Raw genomic sequence first — 20,475 nt, 5'->3', positions numbered from 1 at the left:
AGCGTTACAGAATTTACAGGTTTAAATAGACCTATAATAAAATCTCTAATCAAGTGGCATCTTCAAACAAATTATGTTAGAGTACATCTAACTTAACTAAAATCAATTTTTAAGCTTATTTTTATTTATGTGTTTAAAAGCATTTTACATTTATTCCAAAATAATTACTGAAGGCAGTAACAAATTAAACAAAGAACTGATTTTAAACTGATGTTCAGCTGTTGTTTTTAATAATAAATTTATTTACAGATCATCAATCATCAGCACATGGTAAACATTCTTCACAGAGGCAGAGATGAACTGTAGCCTAATTTCAACAACAGATTGCTTACTAATATCACACACATTTTCAGACCATTTGAAATTTGATTTTGACTTGATAAAGTGGAGATATATGTATGTGTGTGTGTGTGTGAGAGAGAGAGAGAGAGAGAGAGAGTTATTGTTCATGAACCATTCACAGCCGATTATAACTAGTCCGATCATATTGCAATGTGACTTTCCCCCGTCCATTCTCAATTACCCACCAAAAAACTCACCTCAGGATTTAGGGGGTCTATTAAAAGTCAATGGGCTCAGGTGAGGCAAGAGAGTCCCACTGTTATAGCTATATATTTAGTATTTATAAAGTTATAACTTTACCTGTTGGTGTATCTGTTTGGACAGTGTTTCTTTAGAAAAATGTGTGATTTATACGCTTTTTATGCCATATGTTGTATTATTTGCATTATTTTATTTCTGTATTATTATTATTTTTCTTGTCCAATTTTTTGAGGTGACTGCCTCATTTGCCTCCTTGGAGGAAATGCCCCTGGTATGTATGTATTTGTTTGTTTTTCTATTTATTTATTTACATTAATTTCACATTAAAGCGATACTCCACCTCAAAATGAAAATTTTGTCATTAATCACCAGTAAAAGCTTTGTTCTTCTTCGGAAAACAATTTAAGATATTTTGGATTAAAACAGGGAGACTTATTTGCAGGTATTTAGGTATTTGCAGAGTAACCATGTTACACATTTGACAACCATAACGTGTCCATTTAAATACAACACTAAACATTTGAGTGATTTGTTTACATTTTAATTATGTTTCTTTAAAACCAGTGTTACTTATTGTAATATACAGTAGCTATTTTGTTATACAATCCAATTAGATTTTTTTTCAGGTTAGATTAAGTATCCAAATACATTTTGGAGCCATTGTATAAACTGGCTTGCTGGAGCTGAAGATTCTGTAAAAGCATGAATATATTTGACTAATAAATGAAAAGTTAATAAATAAATAAATAAAAGCATGAACGATAATATTTTACTCTGGTACTAATTAAAGGTGCTGTAGGGAACTTTTGTAAAAAAAAGTATTAAACCTGTCATTATGTCCTGACAGTAGAATATGAGACAGATAATCTGTGAAAATCAAGCTCCTCTGGCTCCTCCCAGTGGTCCTATTGTCATTTGCAGTTACAGACCGCTCCCGGTAAGAAACAACCAATCAGAGCTGCGGTCCGTAACTTTGTTTGTGTTCAAAATGTAGAAAAATGTATATAATAAGCGAGTACACCATGAATCCATTTTCCAAACCGTGTTTTTGGCTTGTCCTGAATCACTAGGGTGCACCTATAATAAGTGTTTATATTCGGACTATTTTAGATTGCTTCGGGGGTACCGCGGTGGAGTAACCCAGTACCTTTGTGATTCTTCATAGACATAAACAGAGAGAAGTAGTTCCGGCCACGATGTTCTTCCGCAAGACGCAAGCAGTTCTGTTTATTAACCACTAGAGCGTCAAAAGTTCCCTACCGCAGCTTTAATAGGAATTAATTGGATATATTAGTAGTTGGGTCAGAATATGTATTGCTATAATTAACACTGTTTAATACTACTACTACTACTACTACTAATTATTATTATTATGACAATTGTTATAGCTTTATACACACACACACACAAAATTACATCGGCATTAAAAGTCAAAGAACGGAACATAAACATTTTAGAAGAAAATTTCAGACAGCACTAAAAAGCTTTTGTATCTGAACACTTCATATATATATATATATATATATATATATATATATATATATATATATATATATATATATATATATATATTTATATTTATTTATATGTATATATTTATATATACACACACACACATACACATATATTCATATATATATATATATATATATATATATATATATATATATATATATATATATATATATATGAAGTGTTCAGATACAAAAGCTTTTTAGTTCTGTCTGAAATTTTCTATATGTATACATATATATATATATATATATATATATATATATATATATATATATATATATATATATATATACACATACATACACACAAACAATGTCTTTTAGATGTAACTGTCTAACACTAGAGGGCAGTATCTGATAGCAGTAAAGCATTGTCACATCCTCTCACTCTCTCAGCTCTGATGCTGCTGCTGTATCTCATGTCCTCATAAACGAAACATGTCTTGGTTCACGTCATAACATTTTAACCCAGGCTCGTAGATGGTCTCTGATTTGACCACAGCAGAGCTCCTCCAGAGGATACAGTGCTCAGCGAGTCAATAACTGGGCGTTATTAAATATTTGGCTCGGCTGATCAAATTTTATTGAGCTATTTCAATTTGGCAGACACTGCACAGGGCAAACACTCGGTCCGCAGAGGGAAGTAAGCAGACTGGTGCTGAGAATACAAGAGCACAGGCCTCATTTCAGAGAACTCCTTGCTTGAGAGTCAAATATCCTAGAGCTGAGCAGAAAGAGCACAGCTATGAGAAATAAAAATGTATGGCAGGGAAATGCTATCATAAGAATAATGTATGTAATATATGTACAGTATATGTATATCGGCAGCGCAGTCACACTGCAAAAGTTGATAACCTGCAATTGTTATTTTAAATAGATATTTCTACCTGATTTAACCCATATACTGTTTTGAGTGGTATAAAGTAAGTTTCGGCAATATTAAATCATAATTGAAACTTGTTTATAACCAATTCTTATATAAACGGTTAAAGATTTTGGGGAGGTTTTCTTGCATTAAATAACAAGAAAACCATGGCATTGGTTGTTTCTTATAGGTTTAATTACAGTGAAATAGATGGTGTAGAAACAATTTTCATTCAGAAGCTGCAAGTTCATTTCATTATTACAAAGAAACAGCAAGTAGAACATTGAATTAAAGAGGATTTTTTGAAGCAGGAAAACTGAAATAGTATTTTCTACACACCACAATAAACATTTTTGCAGTGTAGGCTATATTGTAGTCTTCCCAAATGGGAACATATTGTGTAAGGTCTGATGCTGCTCATAAAGATATTTTTTTTCTTTTCTTTTTCCAATGCTTTAATGGTTTCAGGGAAAGTGGGAGATGGATTCACTGAGGCATGCAGTGTACTGTAAGACACTTTAATGGCTTATGTTAAGGTAAAAAGAATTGAACAGCTGTATAAGCTCCATTTCTTTAACTTTACTGAACACCACCCCCCCACCCCCCATAATTTAAAATTATTTTAGCTTCTGCGATTAGAACTATAAAGAGTTTCTCACATATGTATTTCAGATTTAAAAAAATCTGAAGATTAAATCTGTGGGAGAATTCTTTTAACTTTACCCCCATTTCATTGCATGTTGTAACTAACATAACTCTTCTCTTTAATGCCATTCAGCTTTTCAAAGTAATGTAACTAATACAGGAGTCTGGGAAAGGCTTGCATTTTATTTACCCCTAATGTCATCAACATTTCCCCACTGTGCTGGCACGAATTCCCAGCCATTTATTTCCTGTCCTTTTCATGCTGGAGGGAGGCTGGATTTAGGATGAAGGTCTCGAGGAGTCGCATGGAGCAAAGTTTTTGATTGATATCCAAAAGCCATTACTACACTTTTCTCAGGCGTGTAGAGTAGTGCTGAACTTTGATGCTGCTTCTGAATGCAGCCGGTTCGTAGATTGTTTTTAAATTGCATTCATTTGTTGGGGTGAATTTGTCCGCTGCTTTTTCATCATGTTTCAAGCCTCCAGCCGGCGTCAGCTCGTGTAAACGTCTCCTCTTGCGACTTTTGCGACTCTTAAGAAGACCATCGAAATGACTGAGGAGAGCAAAGCCGAACACAGAGCCGAAAGTGGGAAAGATTTAGAGAAACAGCTCCGTTTGCGAGTTTGTGTTTTGAACGAACTTTTGAAGACCGAACGGGATTATGTTGGGACGCTAGAGTTTCTCTCGGTAAGTGCGACTAATCGTTTAATTGGGTTATTTAATATTTTTTTTTTGAATGTAGATAAGGAAGCATTGCCCACCTACACAGACACAATCAAATAGACGCATGCAACTGTGAGCGCGCACATCATATTTGAGTTCCTGCGCGCGTGAGAGTCCAGAAGAGTCGGTGAGGTCTTGCTGAATGCTGTGATGAAAGTTAAACTGTGTGCACCTCTTTCATCGATGAAAGCAAATGTGCGAATTATGCAGCGATTTTTACATGTGTTGCACTTTTTTACCATTTGCCAACTACCACAGTTTGCTATACGCATCTAAAAGAATTTAACAATTACATTTTTAATTTAAATTAATTAAAATTAAAATTTGCAGAAGTATGTGCTTTTTAGAAATATTTCGCATCCTGAGCTGCACTGGACGCGTACTGTTTAGTGCGCTTGGAGTGAATGAGCAGCATCAGAGGTCTTGCGGTGAACCTCAAAACCCAGACCGTGCCATGCCTGTCAATCCCGCTGATCTCTGTGGTTTGTAGCTCTATCTAAGAAGAAAAAAACAGCATAATTAGTCTCAATTTAATTTGTGCTTATTGTTTTTTTTTACTGCGTTGGAGCGCTTCTCTCGAGTTGACCCTGAGAACGCAGTCAATGTTTGGATTGACAGAGAAAAGTACATTGCTCAGAGGTTTTATAGCTCAGGAGACTAACTCTCAGTTGCTTATTTGTACATCTCAGTTTTTCCTCGGCTATTTCTCCTAAAATTAAAATCGACACATATGTGGACAGCACTGACTTCTCTGAGTTTTGATTGCAGGTATCTTGGCAAATCTGAGACATTATTGAGAACTCTTTTTAAACACGAGATTGGATTGTGGTCCTTTTTTCTGAGGAGAAACATCTTAAAGTCTCAACTTCTCAACGGAGATATCCAGAACAGAAACTTGCTGATGAGAATTCCAATAAAATTGAAAGATTTGATCCTAAACAGGAAAATTATGTAAACATTATGCATGATTATGATCTCCTTACTGGATGTCTGTAGCAGGGATGCATCTGGCCATGATTTGCTCAGGCTCAGTGAGCAGAATAGGTAAAGGCTTTTGAGTCTGAGCCAAGAACTGAGGCAAAGCAGGTGGACTGAAAGTGAAAACCTCAGATTGGCACACTGTGGGACTCTACCGAATAATATCATTTCTTCCTCTACTAGAGGAACAGAACACCATAAGCCCTTTGGTCTGATAGGGGAATTGAAGACTGCAAGGAAAATAAGTTATTATTTTTTTTGTTTGTGCAATGCAGACATTTTCAGGCACATAAGCAAAAGATTATTTAAATATGGAAATTAGTGGCTAACCACTTATTCATGTTTTAAGTTTGGTGCTAGATTTAAACTGAAGGGAGCAAAGAGAGCATGAAATTGAGTTTCATAAAGTCTGAAATGATTCAAGTTTCAATGAACCACCAGATGATACATCCTAGTGATGGATTTCTGTGTTGTTATTAATATGTCACGATGACCCATGTTTCCCACTCTTCATGCACAAGCTCACATTCCCCATCTGGAGACAGTGTCACAAGTGGTTTCCAAACTGATTCAAACGAAATGAAATCACTCTGTTCAGACCATTTCGATCCAATTAAATAAATCATTAGCCTGTGCTGGAGATCATATTTGGAAGACAGACCTCCAGAATATGATGACTATTTCATAAACCCGGGCCAGATCATTCTGACCACATTTGGATGTAGTCACTCATCTGTCAATCAATTATTGCACAAAAATAAATTTTTGTCCCCCATCGTATTTAGTATTTTCAGTGAGTTTGGAAAAGAGTCTAATGAAATGTTCTGAGACTCACTGCCCTGTTTTAATTGGCCTTGTTTTGAGCTCATTTGCAACCTTAGACACCTTGATTTAACAGTGCCAGTTTACTTTGATTATTCCTAATAGTTTTTCCGTTCCATCCAAACATTTAAGTTGTTTTATTGCCAGTGCTAAACATGATTTCTTCATTCTAACAGAGGTTAAAAAAGGCCTTCTTTTGATGATGAAAGTATGCAGTTGTACCTCTGAGTGTGATTAGGAGGTCAAGGAGGCAACTTTATCAATCCAAGTCTCTGGGAAATATCACCCACATGCTCTCAAGGATCAAAGCCTTCATGGGTGCCACTGCAGGTCTATGATTGATCACTTTCAACTGATCAAGCTTGTGCAGAAATGCCCATGTGCCTCAACCAGAATTCCTCAATGTCTAGACCAAAAAAAGATGGCCAGGGTTTGGGGGGCGAAAGGAAGCCTATGCAGAATTGAAGTTAGATGATAACAACAGGCCACGGTTGAGGACAATGGCTGTTGGGGGGTGGTGTTTCATGGCCCAGAGGACCGGTGCCATGCTGAACAGAGGGCATTTTGTGTTTGTGAGAATTAGATGAAGGGGGTCGCTTCCAGACAATATGGCTCCCTGGTGGAACCGGCCTGGAGGTACAGTGTTGCCAGGAGAGGGACGGTGACGTGAGATCCCGGGCTCTTTTCCCTCTGTTGTGAAGTACATTTCCTGGTGGAGGAATTCTGGAGAGGTTAGCAGAAATTAGGAAACAATGGCGGAGAAGTTGCCTTGTTTGAATCCAGGGGGAGAGTTGGCTACATCGGATCAGTTTAGCCCACTCACAGTTGGTAAGTTTGTTCTTGGAGAGGAATTGTTCTTAAAAGTTGCTGTTGAGTTGGTACAGTATTTAGTGTAAAATACCAGCTGCACTAACTGACAGTTACTTGGCATTCTACACAGTTGTGTCTGGCTATCAGATGAGCCAAGCACAGTGTCTGGCAATTCACACGAGACGGAGGAAGTATCTCAAAAGATCTTTTCTGAGATATCCCTAGAATGGCTTACGTAACAGCTTGATTTATATCTGATAGTGGGAGGTTTCAGATAATCATTTTTTAAATTTATTAACAGGAGACTAAGAATGATGATCCTTAGTAACAAATGCCCCACCAAATAGATTTCTGTGCTCTTTTACTACATATACCCTTGAGCTTATAGGTCACTCAAGCAAATGAGAAGTACAACTGACCAACAGCAGTGTTCATCAGTGCTTGCAGAGTGAATCCAACAGGAGCAAACAGGGGGAAAGCTTACATGTCATACTTCAGTAGAAAAACAGCATAATGTGTTCTCTGGAGTCTTAGCTCTGGATTAAGTGGTCCCTCTGCAGCGTTTTTCTTTCGCAATACCCTGTGAGTTTGAAAAGAATTGACCACCCAATGTACTTTTTTAATGCTTAATAATAAAACTTCAGAAAGGGATTTTGCACCACAAACTGTAATTACTTTTATTTTGCTTTTGGGGTAAACACGAGTTTTAAAAGTCCCCTTAGACATTTCTTGGTCTATTTAGAAATTTGTTTGAAGTTGATGTGGTACAGCTTTCAAAGTTACTTGACAATGTAGGATTTTCTACTGTTTGACTCATTAGGACAAAAATAGCAGCAGCTTACCCACAAACTCAAATTAAACACAGGGCTGGCTTAAAAAATTAAACCAATACCTATTTGAGTATGAACAACTAGTCTTTTCCTGGTTTGAGAACTAAAAGTGCATGTGACCAATGACTTGTAAAACACTCAGAAGGTGGTTTTAGATTATCTATTTTTTCTTAAAAAATGTTTTCATATATAGCCCAATAATCTTTGGTTCTCATGCCTTTTGATTCTTGATTCTTTTTTTATACAATCCATTGGTATGCTTAAATTGCTTTGTTGTCCTTTTTCTCTTGTTCTGTTTATTTACAGTCAGTCTGAGGCCTGTTGATTTGTTGGTGTCACATGGCCAGCACTGATTGGGGGGTGGGGGGTTATATCTTTTTCCATTCAGGCAGTGAACCCTGCAACCCCATCTCTCGGGGTCAAAGTTCTCCATCCTCAACTTCTTCCTCTTGGCATCCTGGTTTATCCATCTGCTGCTCTGGAAACAGGGGGGCTAGGTCATCATGCTCTCTTTACCCATTTCTCGCTGGAAACATATTTAGTGGAACTAGAATGCAAATGCGTGAAGACCAACCTAAAGATTTATTTAAAGATTAGGGAAAAAACTGTCTTTGATATATTTCTGTTGAGATGAGGAAATTGAGGTTGATTGTTCTCATTAAAACCTGGGTTGTGGGTTCATGTTTGAGTTTTTATTTTCATTATTGTGCATCCCCCCAAAATTCAAACAAAACCGCCATTAGCTGAACTTTTCTTTTGAGTCTCAAATGTTACCCCCTTAGTACTTAGTTTGTTTTTGACAATTTTTTGTTTGAATCTTTGTTTGACTCTGTTTTAGCCACTTTTGCTCTCAAAACTTTGTTTGACTGTTTGTTTGTTTTGATCTCAAAATTCTTTTTTTACACTTTGAGCCTCACAACCTTTTGTTGTATAAATTTAGTACTTTTGTTTTTAGTCTAAAAACGTTTCGTTTTTCGAAAACGTGTTTTGCTTGGAAAGTGTTTTGCAAACACATCAGTTGCTCAGTTTACATGCACAATTTTTGGTTCAATCGGACTGAATTCATTCTGATTGATGAATCTGAATGTAGTTTTTACATTAATAAAATAATGACCAAATAAAGTGATCGGGTTGATGTGCGTGTTTATATGTCGCAAGCTTCAAATCTGAATTTGAAGCACTGCACAAATATAGAGTTTCTCACTGTTTGCACAAAATAACCACTCTCCTACATGGTTTCTTTATTTGTTTTTAACAGCAGAATTAATATTGATCCATTTATGGATAAATATACATATAAACTGCTGTGCCGTGCTGCTCATATTTATCACGAGGAAAAAAAGCCCCTCCCTGTGCCTGAACCGGTTGCCTGTGGATGAGTATCCAAAACAAGGACTAGTGGGAGGTTGTCTTTCTCCACTTCACAGTTGCCGAGTGAAAGGAGAGTTTTATAATAACAGGACACACATTTATACATCACTTTATTCAAAAGGACGAGCCACTCCTTCAACGCATTACACGTCATTACACTATTTCTGCATCATTGCACATGCAGAGTCCTTTCAGTTCCAGGGGTTCAGCCGATCGAGTGCTTACATGCACTCTCAATTGTATTAGAGAAATACCCCCCCCCCCCCCAATTAAGGTGTTTATATTAAAGTTTTCAGTCTGAGTCATCAATCCGATTACAAACAGATTATTTGGTTGCATGTGAACGTAGCCAATGTGTTTTATTAAGGTTTACTTAAGCAAATTAAGAAGACAAAAACTAAGCTCAAAGGGTGAGATCATTTGATGAATGAAAGATGCTTTTTTATATTTGTCTGTTTCCACTTGAATGACTTTAAGTTATTAAGGTGGCGAAAAGATAAGGGATATAAGAGGATAATACACTTACTCCTTGTTTAAGTATTTGAGACATTACACATTAGGTAGGCTTTTGGAACTCAACCAAAGGAAAAGTGGTAACTGTTTGCAAAACTATATGTTTTGGATCTACAATAAAGGCACAAAAATTACTCCCTAAATGTTGGGTTTGAAGCCTTGGAAGTATAAGCCCGGCAAATATAATAGAATAATAATTGGAATGTAGACATGGTTGACTCAGCCATCACTGTCACCTTTGCCCTTTGTCAGCCAATCAGAAGCTAGCATTGCTTTCTTTATCACTTGAATAAACTTTCTATCTGTCTCTTGCCAATCTTTACAACCTCCTGCATATGTTCCATCCATTATGTCCCAATGCTTTGTTTACAAAGAGTCGCATTTTCCCCTTGCTACACGGAGGATCATTAAGATTCCAATCTTACTAATCAGTTTGGCTTTCTTTTTCCACTGTAAGGTCATGGAAGTTCTCATGCACCGCAGACAGACATTTTAACCAGCGTAGGACTTCCTTTTTCTTATCCTGAGCTGTTTTTAAGCAGTACGCTTAACTAGCTCCCCGAGGCTCAGGGCAGATTGCCTCATTTCAGATGCACAGCGTGAGCACAAAACGTGTCAGCCATTTTTCTATTCTAGCAACAGTCCAATTCATGGAAGAGAACAGAGTCTATTTGTGCCCCAGAGGAAATGTAGAGGTGAGGTTCGGCATTCAGTCTGAATTTACATGATGGTGCTTAAGAACAAGGAAGTTGACGATGGAAGGGAGGAATTGTGACCTTCCTGGTGTTAGGGTCCTGTGGTTGTTTGTTTCCCTGATGGAGCTGGAAGCGTCTTATCACCTGTGAAAGTATCGTTTGGATGCAGTTAAATCTATCGGTTGAAAAAAAAGTCTGAGGTGATTTTGTTTATGGCCCTCTGGGATTTTCTCTCAACTCTCATGATCCAAAAACTGTTTTATTGCATTGTTTTGCTTCTGGGAAGCAACTGGTTTTAGCCCCCACACCCCCACCAGGACTGACACGGTAACAAAATGAATATGAAGTAAACTTCATACATGTTTAACAATGAGCTTTAAACTTGCAGCCATCCGTGTCCCGTTACGTTGGTGTGCAGTCTTGTGTGTCATGTTTGTGAGTGCACAGGGGGCTATGAGGGACTCTGGCTGGTGAGTTCCTTCAGCTTTTGTGTCAGTGTGAGCAGGATTTCCTTCCTTCCTGCCCCTCCTCTCCTTTTACATTGTGCTCTGCTTCCCCTGCACATAGAGCTGACTGCGGAGGAGCACGGGCCGCTCCACTTGACTAGAGTCTATGCCAGGGCATCTGTCTCAGATCAGGCTCTGGAAGCAGCTGAGTAAGAAACCCTTTGTCAGATGTTTTTTGGTCAATTATTTGGAAAAAAGCATGGGTCATCATGACCTTTTTGGTCGATATTTTGTCTCCTATGAGGTTTTAATGTGGGCTGTTAGTTAGGAGATGAATTAAGCATTTATGCTTGGCCAGTTGGCCTTTTAGTTCAGCTTGTGTGGGCAAGTGTCAGCATCCACTGGGCATCCATGGCCACGTGAAATAGAAACCCATGGTGTTGCAGTAGCAGCAACATGATGAATTACCTGAGAAGAGCATTTATATCCTTAAAGTGAAGATAAAATCAAAATGAACCCTATGTAGCTTCTAAATACAGATTCCTGGTTTTCTTTTCTTCTTTTCTTTGATGCAGAAAAGCTGTAATTTAGATAAGGAATTTAAATGTATTTTATTTTATTTATTTATATTTTAATTTAATGAAATCATGCATCATCAAATTTCTGGTAATGGCATAGAATGAATAAAAAACATACATTAAAAGTAAAAAACAGACACAATATTTGTAAAATATTTACATGTATGTATATATTTACATTCAAATAATTTATATTATATAAAATATATTTTATATATAAACATAACATATTTTTCTTATATACATGCATGTGTGTGTATTTATATATACATAATAATTATACACAGTACACATACATTTATTAAGTACAAAAAAACTATTTTGGATGCAATTAATCATAATTAATCATTGGCCATCCATCATTACAAAAACACTTTTCACAGTAAACTAACATCTCTTATTGAATATATATATATATATATATATATATATATATATATATATATATATATATATATATATATATATATATATATATATATATATATATATATTAGCTTTTTACAGTAAAATGTAATGTAATTTTTTTTTAGATTACATTTAATATGGACTCTCGTTGTAATTTGTACAGTAATTTGCAGTGAACTAAGTAACAAGTTTTGTGCTATAATTTTTTTTTTTTGCAAATACCATTTCATGTTGAGTTCAAATTGTGCTATTTGAAAACAATATCATTTTTGTTTATTAATGTTGACTCAAAAATGAAAATTGTATGTTTATCTGCTTACCTCAAGGGGATACAATATGTAGGTGACTTTGTTTTTTCAGTAGAACATGAACAAAGATTTTTAACTGAAACAGTTGCAGTCTGTCAGTCATATAATGGAAGTGAGTGGGAATCACGGCTTCGAGAGTCCAAAAAACATACACAAACAAAAACAAATTAAACCCTATGTTTAATTTGTGTATGTTTCTTTGACTCTCAAAGCCGTGATTTCCATTCACTACCATTATATGACTGACAGACTGCAACGGTTTGAGTTAAAAATATTCGTTTATGTTCTACTGAAGAAACAAAGTCACCAACATCTTGGATGCCCTGGGGGTAAACATCAAATTTTCATTTTTGGGTGAACTATCCTCATAGACATGTTCGTTCATTTTACATGTTGATCTTGAGGCCTAGAATATTAGAAGATATTAACTTTTTTTTTTTCATTTCTTAAAATGTCTGGACCCCGAAAGAGAAATGCAAGTACAAAACAGGAAAATCCAATGTAAGGTGTATATAAAAGTGCAAAGTAGTGTGTTAAGTGAGGGGCTAGAAACCAGTTAATCAACCAATCAAATCTGTCCTTGGTGTCCTTTTGTTATTTTGGTTTGTTGTTGTGGCAACAGTTCACAGTCATTGTGTGAAAGTTAGCATAGTGTGTAGTTCCACAATATCCTGTATAGCATATCAAAGTGTTTCCTCCTAACGGCCATGCAAAGCTTTCTCATGATGTGCTTCCTCACACTTCTGGTGTAAGCAGACAGCTGCTGAATGACAAGTTAATATGAGAGTTGAGGAGGCAAAGCAATGAAGTTTCATCCGTCTGTGATGCTATCATATGAAAGATGTATATAAGTTAAACCCTGATCAGGGATTGTACAGCTGAAGGTCGCCAGATTGCCGTACTGCCGGTTACTCATATATGCTGACTTTATTGGTGGGATGCCTGACTGTCCATAGCTTTTAAAAAAATATTAGCACAAATGAGGTGTACTGTCAGTAAAAATACTATGTCATTCAATTTTAACAGAGCTACACAATTGTTTTTTTACAAAATAGCCAAGACCGCCTACTTTCTTTCGATTCTGTCTGTATGAAATGTCCAGCTAAACCACATTGAATCAGGGGCGGAGCGGGGGGGGTGGCTAATGGGGCTTAAGCCCCGAATGTTTTGTCAAAAGCCCCGAATCTTTTAGCTTTTTTAAAATAACTTCAACTTTGTTTCATTTCCTCTCAGTCTCTCAGACTGGAGCGGCAAAAAAAGAAACAAAAGCTCTATTACTGTGCGTTGTGGCGGACGGTAAAGCATCACGCATCACTTCGCTTGTTTGCCAACTGCTGATAAAAACTAACGAAGAAGAATATAAATCATCTTCTTCGTCGTTGTCATTAGGGGCTGGTGGGCTTTTTATTTCACCGCCGTCGCAGCGAGCTCACTGACTAACCGCCTGAAATTAACATTATGGACATAACAATTTTTTTTAAAAGGAACTCGTAACAGCAAACCTCACCGGCCAGAGAGAGATTCAAAAGCAATATATCCCAATGTATCAAATGCTAAGTTATTTCAGGGCATGTTTTACAACTGTTCTCGGCACATTAGTGGGATAAGAAGATAGATTAATTGAGAAATATAGCTGGAGAACAATTAAATACAAAATAGTTTGTAGGCTCTACTGGGTGAATATTTTTTTTTCTGAGTAACCATCATTTTCCCAGATAGTGTATAGATTTTTAGGCATTCTGTTATCTCAAACAGCCTGAAAAATAGTGCATTTAGCTGACATAAATGGGGGGAAAAAATCTCCCCTGCGGAGTACACCCCTGCAGCCCCCTAGGTTTGGGCTAAGCCCCGAATGTTTACATCTTCTGGCTCCGCCCCTGCATTGAATTAGAGCCATGTTTCTGTGACGCACGTTATGTGTTTGTATTCTTCTCCTGGTTTCTGAGTAATTACTGGTAACTGGATCATTTTATTAGTCAGAGACCTTAATTTCAAGTCCATCATCGTGACATAGCAGTTAAGCGGGCATCTGTTCCTTTTCCTTCATCTTGTGTGTGGACGAAGACATCAGGTGTAACAGCTCGTGTTTTGTTCAGCTTACTGAAAATTGTGCCACAAGTTGCAATCCACTGCTGAGAGAAATATTCCAAATGCCAGCCGTTTCTAAATGTCAGGCCTGCTGATTACAATATTTGAAGAAAAACTACATATTTTAAAAATTGACTAGTCATTTAGGTAACTGCTTGAGTTTGACTGGTTGAGTTTAAAAATATGTATAATTAGGCGAAGCAGTTAGATTGGTGAGCGCGTTGTGCTTAATCTATTCATTCGTATCATATTGTAGCCTAAGGTTCAAAGCATTGCCTTTTAAATATATACAATTGAACATGTATGATTTGTTATTATAGGTGATGTAATTTTTTCTAAGCTCTGATTTCTGAGAGATGCATGGAGAGACAACAGCAATGCTGTGTTTGATTTGCGGTCTTTTCATTCATAAAGTTTACATTGATTCACTTCACACTCGTGACTTAAGAGGTCTGTGTATAATATTGCGCTGATCCCCTGGCTCACCTGTTATCTATTAAACTTAGGACTGTGCCAGCTTCAGCCGAGTATTCAGGCAGAATTATTCCTTGACTGTTAATCATTTTTGAAGCCATTATCCGTGCCATTCGGAATAAGGTATTCGGCTTCAGGCACACCTTACATATTTTAATTTTACATGCAACATAGATAAGGTCATAGAAAGTAACAGCTCCACGGTTGGAGCGCTTTACGGTTGGGAGCTGTTTACCAAATTGGCATCGGACGATGTCAACAGTGAAACATTGTGATGGACGATGACATTGGGGTTAGGGGTGTGCCTGAAGCATGACACACATAACCCCTTCTACGGAGCCACTAAAAGATTAGCCGCTTGCTAGCAGTAGCCTGTAGCATTACAGTTCACTTACCACATGCACAGAGTAAGGAGAAATGTCTGGTAGGACAATAACGAATGATTTGCAGATCCTGAGTACCAGTGACAAACATCTAATCTTGTCAAATGTGTGGTAAGTACTGCCGCTCCATAGAGTCCTTTTGATTGCGAATTTCAAAAGTGAAAGTAAAATGAGAGTGCGCAAGCGAAAGTAGTTTCAAAAGCGGCTCGCTGATGTCCACAATTTATATACAGTCACTTATAATTACCAAACCATATAACTGCAGGAAAAAAGTGTTTAATTTTTTTTCTCCCATATCATAGGCTATTTATTTTCTTAAAGGTTACTCTAATATACTTAATTTATTTTCCAAACATGGAACTGGGATGCGGCGGAATGCAGGAGAGGGGGTGGGGGTAGTTGAAAGGAAAGGGTGTTGGGGGATGGGGGGTGTTCACGTTATCAGCAGTCACGGCTTGGTTTATTTATTAGCCACTGGCTACTATTAGGCATCATTTAGTCATCCAGAGTGAAGATTTAGTTGAATATGTGAGGGATTTAACTCTAAATGTAGAGGGTTGTCACTGTATGTACACACACACACACACACACACACACACGCACACACACACACACACACACATTAAAGTTTGGGGTCAGTAAGTTTTAAAAGAAGTCTCTTATGCTCACCTTTATTATATAGCAATATTGTGAAATATTGTAAAATGTAATTTATTCCATTAATTTGTGGAAGTTGTGGACTAATGGTTAGAGATTTGGACTTGTAATCCAAAGGTTGCTAGTTTGAGTCTCGGGCCGGCAGGAATTGGGGGGTGAATGTACAGTGCTTTCAATACCACAACTGAGGTGCCCTTGAGCAAGGCACTAAACCCTCAATTGCTCCCCGGGTGCCGCAATAGGGGTTATTAAGATCTTCTGAAGCGAAAAGAAGCTCTCTAGCTTCCGCTAACTGTTTTACGTATACGTAAATGAGGGAGTGGTGTTTGAGCGTATGATGTAGGCATAGATTAAGCTCCGAAGAGAAGTGACAAACGTGGAAGCACAGGGAAGACAACAAAACAAAACACCAGTCACGAATTAGAAGTACAAAACAAGGAATTTTAAAGAAAATAGTTTGGAGGATTTTTATATAAGCCAAGAGTAGACTGGTTTTCCTTTGCTGTAAACAAAACTTTCTCATGATACTAGCATATAGTTTACACTACGCCTATGTCCTACAGCATCTCTCGTGAATGTGTGTATGATAGTAGCGAAGTGAGATTATGGTTTATGAAGTTTTAAAAATAAGATTTTTATACAAATGCATCGATTCGCTACAGGAGTCCTTCATTAACCCTCTGGAGCAGTGTGGAGTCCTTTTTATGATGGATGGATGCACTCTTTTGGGTTACAAAATCATGGAAGAGCCTGGAATTTTTTTGTATAACTCTGATTGTGTTCATCTGAAAGAAGAAAGTCATTGCTTGAGGGTAATTGTTGCGTAATTTAGATTTTTGGGTGAACTATCCCTTTAATACTGAAAAAGTTGTGCTGCCTAACTATTGTGTGGAAAATCAATGCATTTTTTTGTTTGATGAATAGAAAGTTTAAAAGAACAGCATGTATTTGACGTACATTTTTGTAACAATGTAAATGTCTTCAGTGACACTTTTGATGCATCCTTGCTAAGTAAAAAATATATTAATGTCTTACTGCATTCCAATTTAACTGATAATGGAAATACCAAGTTCATATCAATTACACACAATTACACACTCTTTGATACTCTTCTTGAGCACAATTTCTGGGCTCTGTAAAGATGCATGTATAAGATCATGACTCACTTTGAGACCTGATGCTTAAAAAACAGCTTGAGGATTTTGTCAGTTCTTTGCAAGTCCTGGCTGCAGAGCTTCTTTATCTTTGATTTGTTATTCAGTCCACAAATAATCAACAGTCCAACCCAGGAGACAAATTGAACGAGCAGTGTTTCATCGTACGGGTCAGTTAAAGGCTAGCGCCTGGGAGCGGGAAACTGCAAGTACAGCTTTTAATGTTAAGCTCCAATTCGTATTCATTGACAGACTCCACGATGCCTTCCAAAGTCTGATTCACCTCAAACCTTTGCAGGATTGTCCTTTGTGGCTCCACTGTGATCGGCGACAGGCCGCTGGTGCCATCTTCCCTGTCTCTTGTGCTCTGCTAACTAGTCCCGGTCTCCAGCGGAGTGACTGGCATGCTGAAGGGGTTAGTGAGGGCCACTGTTCATTCATACACAAAGATGGCATTGATCCCAGAGCACTTGGAGGGGGCACTTTTGGCCGGCCCTTTTCATTGACATTCAAGATGTCTTTAGGGATTTCCAAAAGGAAAGACTTGTTTTCTCTCTTTCCCTCCTCAGATAGCGTCCAATTGCGACCAAATCCGAGGTTCCAAGAACCCCAATCACATCAGATCCATTAAAAAGTGGCTTTATTGAATAACCCAAGACAGAATTCGAATCAATAGCACAGTCACGTGTGCCATGCATGCTGACTGAGCTTAAAACTTACATCTTAAAATTCAGCTTAGTCACCATGGGCATTCAAACGCCAGTCTGTAATGGGATTTTGACCCCTTTATGCATAACAATTAGCTTTGAAATGCACATGTAGGAACACTGAATTGGTTATTATGAATATAATAATAGGAGACTTTGAAATGCTATTACACTGAACATTTGCTTGTCATTGAGACACTTGGACAATTCGTCATGGGAGCTGATGTGACACGATCATGGCTCTAAAACCATGGCACTTCATATCAATCTCATGAGTTATGAGCTTATATGCCAGTTTTTATCAAATACAAGAAAAGACCAGCTATAAGAACAATTCCTGACTGTTTTTGTTCAGGTTTAGCTAGTAGTATTTTAAGTGGTTTAAAAACATGCAGCATGACCAGTGTAGTCTGATTCATAAACAGATGACTCTTATGAACCAGTTCTTTTTATTTGTAATCTAAACATGCAGCGTGATCAGTATTCGAATTCTCAAACCAATGACTCTTACGAACTGGTTCTTTTTAGTGGATTAAAAACCTAGAGCGTGACCAGTGTAGTCTGATTCACAAATAAATTGCTTTTATGAACCAGTTCTTTTTAGAAAATCATAAACATACAGTGTGACCAGTGTAATCTGATTCTCGAACAAAAGACTCCTTTAAACTGTTTATTTTAAAAAACATACAGTGTGACCAGTTGAGTCATATTTATAAACAAAAAACTCATATGAACTTGTTTTTAATCAATCAAAACCATGCTATGACCAGTGTAGTCTGATTCACACACAAATGGCTCAAAAACAAACAGCATGGCCAATATAATCTGATTCATGATTATACTGTATGAACTAGTTCTTTTTAGTAATCAAAAATGTATAGCATCATCTTTGTGGTCTGATTCATAATCAATGACTTCTATTCACTGGCTTTTTTTAGCGGCATTGTTATCACATTAGATTCACAAACAAATTGCCCTTATGAACCAGTTATTTTCAGTGAATCAAAAACACACAGTATGACCAGTGTAATCTGATTTATTTCTATTGATTTGAAAAGATTATAAAAAATGTGTAGTGCAGCATGGTGTCTGATTGTCTGATAAAGCGGTTTATATATATATATATATATACAGTACAGACCAAAAGTTTGGACACACCTTCTCATTCAAAGAGTTTTCTTTATTTTCATGACTATGAAAATTGTAGAGTCACACTGAAGGCATCAAGGGCTATTTGACCAAGAAGGAGAGTGATGAGGTGCTGCGCCAGATGACCTGGCCTCCACAGTCACCGGACCTGAACCCAATCGAGATGGTTTAGGGGTGAGCTGGACCGCAGACAGAAGGCAAAAGGGCCAACAAGTGCTAAGCATCTCTCGGGGAACTCCTTCAAGACTGTTGGAAGACCATTTCAGGTGACTACCTCTTGAAGCTCATCAAGAGAATGCCAAGAGTGTGCAAAGCAGTAATCAAAGCAAAAGGTGGCTACTTTGAAGAACCTAGAATATGACATATTTTCAGTTGTTTCACACTTTTTTGTTATGTATATAATTCCATATATAATTCCACATGTGTTAATTCATAGTTTTGATGCCTTCAGTGTGAATCTACAATTTTCATAGTCATGAAAATAAAGAAAACTCTTTGATTGAGAAGGTGTGTCCAAACTTTTGGTCTGTACTGTATATATATATATATATATATATATATATATATATATATATATATATATATATATATACAGCCTTGTCTTTGTTAATAATAACAAAGTCCATGTACACGTGGGTTTTTAGCATGTCCCAAACCAGCATGTTAGCTCTCAGGGCATGTATTTATAGTAAGCGTTTCCTGTGGATGTTTCCTATTGGGGTCTGCAGATCCTGATGGTGTTATTATTCACCATAAAACACAGGCTTGTTTTTGGATCTTCCTTGAAAAGTGTTTTGATGCTCGTGCTGTCTTTCTCCGAATTTGGTCTAAAGTCTCACACTGTTGCAAAGCCTAATGGCATGCAGGCTTTGTTGATGTTGTGCAGAAATAGGCCCTGGTAAATTGAGTTGTTCCCTCCACAGGAAGAAAAGCATAGGCCATTTCCTCAGACGCCCTGGTGTGGGTATGTGAAGGAGGAGGCTGATCCCAGACTTTGGTTCATCATCTGTCTGGAAGAAAAGAAAACTGAACGAGTGTGGGAGAGAGCAGATGTCATTTAATGATGAACAAAGAAGTTCATCAGTACGGGATAAATACATATTTTTTATTCATAAATAAAAAATATATTAAAATATTACATTTTTTATATAACAAAAACAACTATAATTATTATTATTACTGTAATTATAATAATTATAATAATTATTATCATTCATATAGTTAAAAAGATCCTCTATTATTATAGTTAACTAGTTCATCCTAATCTGCTAACACTTGACTCTTTGATTAAGTAAAGGAGATAGGATAACCAAATTAATAACCTGGCTTGTCTATGCTGCAATCTGTCTTACAGCTAACAATGTGAATAATATTATAAAAATGTATAAATATCTTTATAATTTTTTCTTCTTCATGAAAACTCTGTTAAAATTTAAATTCTGTGCTGTAGTCTTGGTAAATCCAGCAGGCTCTGAATGTTTTCTTTCACAGACTGAATTAAAGCCTGGCCCAATTACCACAAAACAGAGAATCACTGGATCGTCACTGAACAAAGAAGCCATTCACAAAATTATGTGTTGAATGGAGAGTGTCTGCATTTCGGCTGGCATGAAAGTATAAGTTACCTGTGATTGACCGCAGATGTCATGCAGTATTTCCATTCTGTGACCCTGTAATACAGGTTTAGTTACCTCTGTTTATTCCTTAGGATTTTCATAATTAGTAAAAGGGCACTGAAGGCAAAGAGAGAAAAAAGGAAGATTTAGCATTAAAGGTCCCCTTCTTCGTGATTCCATGTTTAAAACTTTAGTTA

At 36.9% G+C, this 20,475-nt stretch overlaps 1 protein-coding gene across 1 annotated transcript in view; it reads left to right on the top strand.

Moving 5' to 3' along the window:
- Window positions 1-3,806: 3,806 nt before the first annotated feature.
- The window catches only part of prex2 (phosphatidylinositol-3,4,5-trisphosphate-dependent Rac exchange factor 2), a 128,800-nt gene continuing 112,131 nt past the window's right edge, over window positions 3,807-20,475 (top strand). Inside the window, exon 1 of the mRNA XM_026200939.1 lies at window positions 3,807-4,255. Within this exon, the coding sequence (XP_026056724.1) occupies window positions 4,118-4,255 (138 nt within the window). The 5' untranslated portion in view covers window positions 3,807-4,117. The remainder of the gene's footprint in view (window positions 4,256-20,475) is intronic.

The sequence above is a fragment of the Carassius auratus genome, chromosome 24, assembly GCF_003368295.1.
Source record: "Carassius auratus strain Wakin chromosome 24, ASM336829v1, whole genome shotgun sequence".
NCBI classification, from domain to species: Eukaryota; Metazoa; Chordata; class Actinopteri; order Cypriniformes; family Cyprinidae; genus Carassius; species Carassius auratus.
This window is presented reverse-complemented; position numbering and strand designations above follow the sequence as displayed.